This window comes from Oryzias melastigma, linkage group LG5 (genome assembly GCF_002922805.2).
Source record: "Oryzias melastigma strain HK-1 linkage group LG5, ASM292280v2, whole genome shotgun sequence".
Taxonomy (NCBI): Eukaryota; Metazoa; Chordata; class Actinopteri; order Beloniformes; family Adrianichthyidae; genus Oryzias; species Oryzias melastigma.
The window spans coordinates 22861586-22868352 of NC_050516.1; the positions used below are offsets into that span (position 1 = coordinate 22861586).

At 46.7% G+C, this 6767-nt stretch overlaps 1 protein-coding gene across 1 annotated transcript in view; it reads right to left on the reverse strand.

The window, feature by feature from the left end:
• Positions 1 to 5274: 5274 nt before the first annotated feature.
• LOC112139992 (trypsin) overlaps positions 5275 to 6767 on the reverse strand; it is an 8526-nt gene continuing 7033 nt past the window's right edge. Inside the window, exon 6 of the mRNA XM_024262875.2 lies at positions 5275 to 6720. Coding sequence (XP_024118643.1) covers positions 6484 to 6720 — 237 coding nt within the window. The 3' untranslated portion in view covers positions 5275 to 6483. The remainder of the gene's footprint in view (positions 6721 to 6767) is intronic.

Consider the following 6767-nt stretch of genomic DNA (forward strand, 5'->3'; position numbering starts at 1 on the left):
CCATCCATCATCCATCCATCATCCATCATCCATCCATCCTCCATCCATCCTCCATCCATCATCCATCCATCATCCATCCATCATCCATCCATCCATCATCCATCCATCCTCCATCCATCATCCATCCATCATCCATCCATCCATCATACCCTAACCCTAACTTCACACAGAACGGTTCCAGCAGGGATTTGAACCAGGACCTTCTCACTGTGAGATGAGAGTGCTAACCACTACACCACTGAGCGGCCCTGCTGGACCTCAGACTCCAGTTGTGATGATGTCATAGCCCCGCCTTCCCCTCATTTGTTTGTTCTGTTTAACATTTCCATTCTGCTCTACAGTCATCATCCTTCCTGCTGGATCTCACTGATCAACATTCTTCAGATTCTTCTTTGATCATGTTCAGTCATCAGGTTGATGTTCACTTTGTTGTTTTCTGAGTAAAAAGTTGCAGATTTTCTGATCAGCTGCGACTGTAAGTGAAGGTTTGAAATGAAACTTTTGGAGTTCTGTGTTGTTTTACTGCATAAATAAGTGATGCTTTCCTGCTGAACTGTGGAGTCTTCCTGCTAACGGCTGTGCAGCAGCGTCTGCACGTGACCTGAACTGTAAGCTCTGGACTTTGAGCGACCCGTTTGGGTTCAGTGCTGCGGTTGTTTCCTCTTGTGGAGTCCAGGACTCGTTCTCACCGCAGTGTTTGCAGAAAGACAAACATTAACCTGAACTGTTCTGATGGGAAACGTTCAGGAAACCAGAGTCCTTTTCTTCTCTGTCTGGAGCTCATGGAGACTCCGAGGACCTGCAGGTGTTCTCCTGAAGGTTTTACCTGAAGGTCACGAGACAGAATCTCTGCAGGGTTTACTGCTGAGAATTAAACCCATAAAAAGCAGCAAATTTCAAAGTAAAACAATAGAAAAAACCTTCACCTCTGAGGACAGACGGAGAAGGAATCTCATCTGAACTGAGAACTAACAGTCCTACATCGCTGAGACATTCTGTCATCGATACGGAAGCTCAGGTGTGGCAGAGAAACTAGGACAGGTGTGAGGCCAAGAGAAAGATTCCACTGACTCAGCATAAACCTCTGACAGCGTTTCTTCATTCTGATCGCTTTGAGTGGGCTGAGGAGCATTTAGACCTGATGTGAAGACTTCATCTCCATGTTCAACCATATAAGAGGATTTTTATCTTCATGATCTGGAACGATGCATTCAAGTGTTCAAACAAACTCGGAATCAGCAGCTTCAGACCCTGGAGCTCCATCTCGTTTCTACGCCTCAGACCTCCTTTGGTTGTGCTCTGCACTCCTTGACGTTAAGCTTCCTGAACTTCCTGTAGCATCTGAATCTGCCTCAACCATCAATCTGGCCATCACAGATACTTGTTCCAAAGCCCCGCCCCCAGTAATCGGTGATGGAGGGACATCATCTGCCTTCATTTACAGACCATAAGTCTGTGTTTCTGTGGCTCCATCTCTACGTAGAAATCTCCACCTGCATGTTTGGGAGCAGAACACCTGAGTTTGGTCTGAAGTGTCTGAAACTGCTGAGCGAGGAGCAGGAAAAGCAGTTTGTGGTTCCTGACAATGGAAATTTCCATGATCTGTTGCGCAGTGATAACATTTGCGTGTGATGCAAGCAGAGAGTTTCTGTGCTGTTAGGAGAAGGAGGACCGGCGTTCTGAGAATCCTCCCTTCAGCGCTGGAGGCGGGGCTTAGCCATCTGATGCTTTCACTCGTTTCTTTGTTCAAATCTATGTTGGGAAGTGATGTTGACTCAGAAGAACTCACCATCAATCTGTCCATCAGCTCCTGTGGAGAAAAAACAGACATGAGTTCAGAGAATCCAGCTACCAGAACCCCCCCGACTGGTTTTGTTGAGTGACGTCACGCCGGGCGAGGCTTCAGCTCCAAAATAAACAACATCTGCGTGTTCAGAAGAGCTAAACATAGATCATGACGCAGCCGCAGGACTCCAGGTCTGATGACCAAGACTCAGCAGATCCTTCAGGTGACGTTTGCTCCGTCACCGCTCAGATGAAGACTCCGCCTGGGTGGTGTTGATGTGGAGTGAAACCAGGATCAGATCTGATCCACATCAGAGATTTTCAGCTCATCTCTTTCATGTCTTCAAACATCCAAACCTTCTCCTCCTTCAGGAGGCTCCTGCTCCTTCTGCTTCTTCAGGAGGTTCCTGCTCCTTCAGGAGGTTCCTGCTCCTTCAGGAGGTTCCTGCTCCTTGTGCTCCTTCAGGAGTTTCCTGCTCCTTCTGCTTCTTCAGGAGGTTCCTGCTCCTTCTCCTCCTTCAGGAGGTTCCTGCTCCTTCAGGAGATTCCTGCTCCTTCAGGAGGTTCCTGCTCCTTGTGCTCCTTCAGGAGTTTCCTGCTCCTTCTGCTCCTTCAGGAGTTTTCCTGCTCCTTCAGGAGATTCCTGCTCCTTCTGGAGGTGTTCGGCTGTTTCATAGATTTCCTCCCGTCACACTTTCTTCTCTTTGAGAGCAAAGATCTTCAGACCTTCGATGGTCCAAGGATCACGTTCTGCTTTGAGACCTTCAGGTCAGTGCTGAGGACTCAGGTGTTTCAGCTGTCAATCAAATCATGAGGAGCATTCATGAAGGCTTTGGTTCTTTCTTTTTCAGATGTTTTTATTCCTTAACTCGATGTTCAAGTCCATTGATCTGTCTTAGCATTCCTCCAGAGGAATTTGGACTTCAGCAGACAGAACCAGGAGATGGATCTCATCATTCCCGCTCTCAGGTCCTCCCATGTGATGGGAAAGCTGCTGCTCTCCAGAACTCCCAAACACACATCGGACCAGCCCGTGGTTCAGAACCCAGCAGCTCTGAGGTCAGCCGGCAGAACCGGGTCAGCTGGTTTCTGGTTTCCTCTTGGATCGTTTTACCTTCTGAAAGCAGAAGTTTTTCTGTCTGAAGCTCCTCCCCTTCACGTGAAGTCCTCCTTTCTGACTGACTCTCAGCTTCTTCTGGAACAAAGCGGGTTTTGAACCTTCTACACTCGCGCTCACGTGCACTTGCACAGATTTGATTTCTGTCATCCTCAGTGATTTTCTTCTGAAGGAATCTGAAGCTTGATGGAGTGAAAACACAGCAGCTGCTCTGGTTTGTGAGGAGAGGAAGTTAAAGAGGACAGATTTGGTTCAGTCTTGTTCTTGAATCTAATCTACACATTTTACCTAAACAAGGAAGTTTAGAAAGATCTGGGTTTTTCAGACTAACTCAAAGCAGAACCAGCAAACACATTTGAATGAACTTTATGACAGAAGCTTTTTCAAACAGGAAAAATGTTTTTTTCATTTCAGTTTTGATCCGAATCTACAGAGTTTCTTTGGTTCAATAACTGAAGATGCAACAAAAAGAACCAGACACATCGGGCGTTTTTCTCAGGAACAAACAGAATCAGGTTCTGTTTTTGCCGCCTGCATTCGTGTTTTCATGTTTGCTGTTGTTTTCTTCTCTGCTGTGACGTCCTGACAGACAGAAGAACTGAAGCGTCTCCGGTTCGTCCCGGCTCTAATCTTCCTCCGCTCATGTCCACACTTGTTTCTAGTTTCCACATAGTTTCTGCTGGTTTTTTTCCTCTTCGTGTTTGTCGGGTTTCCATTATCGGAGCTCTCCCCGATTGGACAGAACCTCAGAAGTGTTGTGCACGTCTGAGCAAGATCGAAAATGAATGAAATGAGCTTCAACTCTAAAAATGGAGCCGAGAAGTTCAGCGCTGCTGAAACTCTAACAGCTGAAGTCTTTGAGTGATCCGTGTGGGGAGGGGTCGGCGGAGCTCAATCCTGCAGTTTCTCTCTACTCTGGAGGTTTTTAAGTGTTTTACTGGAGGATCTGAACATTTTCATCACTTTACTACAGTAAAAGTTCAGCGAAGTACTCAACCTTAAAGGTAAAAAACACAACAAATGTTAAATAACTGAATACAAACACTGGGATTTAAAGTTGAGACCTCAAAAATGAAATTCTATTTTTGATGGAACATTGGATTTTTTTCTTTAAAAAAAACGTTTGAATGGAGAAACTGTTGCAGAACTTCATGGAGATTCCTTTTTGGTTCTTTAGGGTGAAGATGCTCCAGTGGGGACGTCCTGCTCCGGTCCGCTCAGAGGGGATGACCCGGTCCGCTCAGGACGACTGACCCGGTCCGCTCATTACGACTGACCCGGTCCGCTCATTACGACTGACCCGGTCCGCTCAGGACGACTGACCCGGTCTGCTCAAACTCTAGAACCTTTCAGACTTCAGTTTGCTCCATTCTGATTCTTTAAACGTCCGACGTTCCTCCTCAGTGAAGCAAAGCATGGCGGCGGCAGCATCATGGTGTGGGGACATTTTGTCTCAGGATCAGATGGAGGACTGGTCAGGAGTGATTTCAGCTCAAAGTCGCAGTAAAACAGAACCAGAACCGATCAAACCCAGTTCCATCCGGCCCGAATGTCCCGGCTCAGAAAACAAATGCAGCTTCTTAAATCCCTGAGTCGGCTATAACGGCACTAACGGTTAATCATCGGCGGTCCGGCGTGGCGGAGGAGGAAGGACCTCTCCACCTTCAGAGACTCACCTGTGAAGATCAGCAGCAGGAGCGCGCAGGTGAACCCTCCGACTGTCATGTTGATGTGTGTCTGAACTGAGTGTGAGCTGCAGGTTTGGAGCCGCAGCTTTACCTCACAAACCTGAGGTCCAATCAGCCGAAGCCACGCCCCTCTTGTCAAACACAGGTGGGACGGAGAAGCATGTGTTTCTGGAAAACTTCAGTTCTGTGAACTGACAGCTGAGAAACAGGCGAGTCTGGTTCTGCTTCACCTGTTCAGGTAAAAGTCCACATGCAACCTTCAGAGGAAGGAGAGTCCTGACCACCAGCAGCGAGGAGCTCCACCCACCTCAGGTGGAGGCAGCCCCACGACCGTTTGGGGAGAGAAAGTTTGAGACGGACGCCTGATGAACGCTGCTGGGAGGCTGGTTTCCTGGGGGGTCATGTGACTGGGGGGGGCAGTAGAGTCACAGAGGCGTCAGGATTCGTTAGTCCAGTTCTGAGTTCCGGTTTGGACCCAGAGAGAATCCAAACCGGCGTTCAGGTTCCTATTTAATGAAGAAGAAGACGATGAAGACGGTGACGATAAATCTAGGATGACGTCTATTCCCTGAAGTCATGAAGTTAAGAACATGCTAACGGTAAAAATGGAGCTTGGTTATTTAAGCAAATTTGATTTGATTTAATTTATTGGTTCATTTCAAGCATTATTTGCAAATGTTACAAGAAATAAAATCACACAGATTAGTCAAAATCATTACAGAAATAATGAAAAAAACATCTTTGATTCATTAAATATATCAAATCTTAACTAAAGTCAAGTAGAGTTCGATCCACTGCTTGAAAAGAATTGAGAAGAAAATGAAAACTGTCACCCTGACGCCCTACAGGTACTTTTATGGACTCCACAGCGCCCCCAGTGGTGGACTGAGGTTTGAGCCACAGTGCAATAAAACATTAACAACCACAAAAAAAAATGTCCACTTTTTTTTTTTAAATCCACCAAAAACTACAATTCCCAGAGCCCCGCCCCTTCACCTTTGATGTTCACAGGTCCCTGTGGTGACCTCAGGTGACCTCAGCTGTCAGAGGACTGAATGGAGAGGAAGACTGCAGTTCAGAACCAACAGACTTTCTCTGTGTTCCTGTTTCTTCTCCGGAGCATCAAAAATGAAGATTTTAGTGGAGATGTTCACAGAGGAACGGCTGTCACCTTCTAGACATTTAGATTCAGGACTGACTCCAAAGTCACTCCGACTTAAAACAAAACTACGAGAATGTTTGCTGCTGTGGAGGTTTTCTCCAGACTTCATCAGAAGGACGCCGTGGAGCGTTCTGTGGTTCGGTTCTCAGAAAACTGAAGAGAAACTTCGGTTCTGTTTGTCTTTTCTTCAGTTTCACAAGAAATTTCCATCAAAAATCCAGGAGAAAACATTTGATCTATTTTAACTAAAAACCAACAGAAACACTCCTGGGTTTTTGTGGGAAAATACAAACAACAGAGTTTGTCCTTCAATCCAAATCAGCTCAGTTGAATCCATTAGATCCCTGTGGATCTCAGCAGTCACAGTTTGGGATTAAATCCAGGGAAATAGTGTTAAATCTGTAGGAGGTAGAAACAGAAAACTATACGACTTTAGCAGCAAACGTGTCCATCCAACGCTTCTTCTGAAAGCAAATAAACTTCATTTTCACCTAAAATGGTCCAAACTCTGATTCTCAGTTACTGAGACAAAAGAGAATCAGATCAACGACGACATTCAATATAATTCAGATTCCACTGTAGATGTTTGGAATAAATGAGTAAATCCAAGAAAAGTCTGTTCAAATAGTAGTTGATGAATCGTTCATCTACTTGCATCTGTGAGGTATTCCAGTCTCACGTGAAGCGGTTCTGATCCGGAGTTTGTGTTGGTCCAGACTTCTTCAAAGCTCTCAGAAGAGAATAAAGACGGAGAAGAGGACGGCCAGCGCCGTCATGGAGATGAAGTGAGCGGCTGAGATGCTGGAGGAGCTGCTGACGGCCTGGCTCCGGATCCAGGCCTCGTACTGGGAGACCCGGGCGTAGACTCCCGGGAAGTTTGCCTGAGCGCATCCTTGTCCGAAGCTCACCACTCCAGCCTGGATCCATGTGGTGTCGTTTTTGACCACCAGCGGACCGCCGGAGTCTCCCTGCACACGGCACACAGACGTTAGAGCTGCTGCTCCCTTCAGGGGGC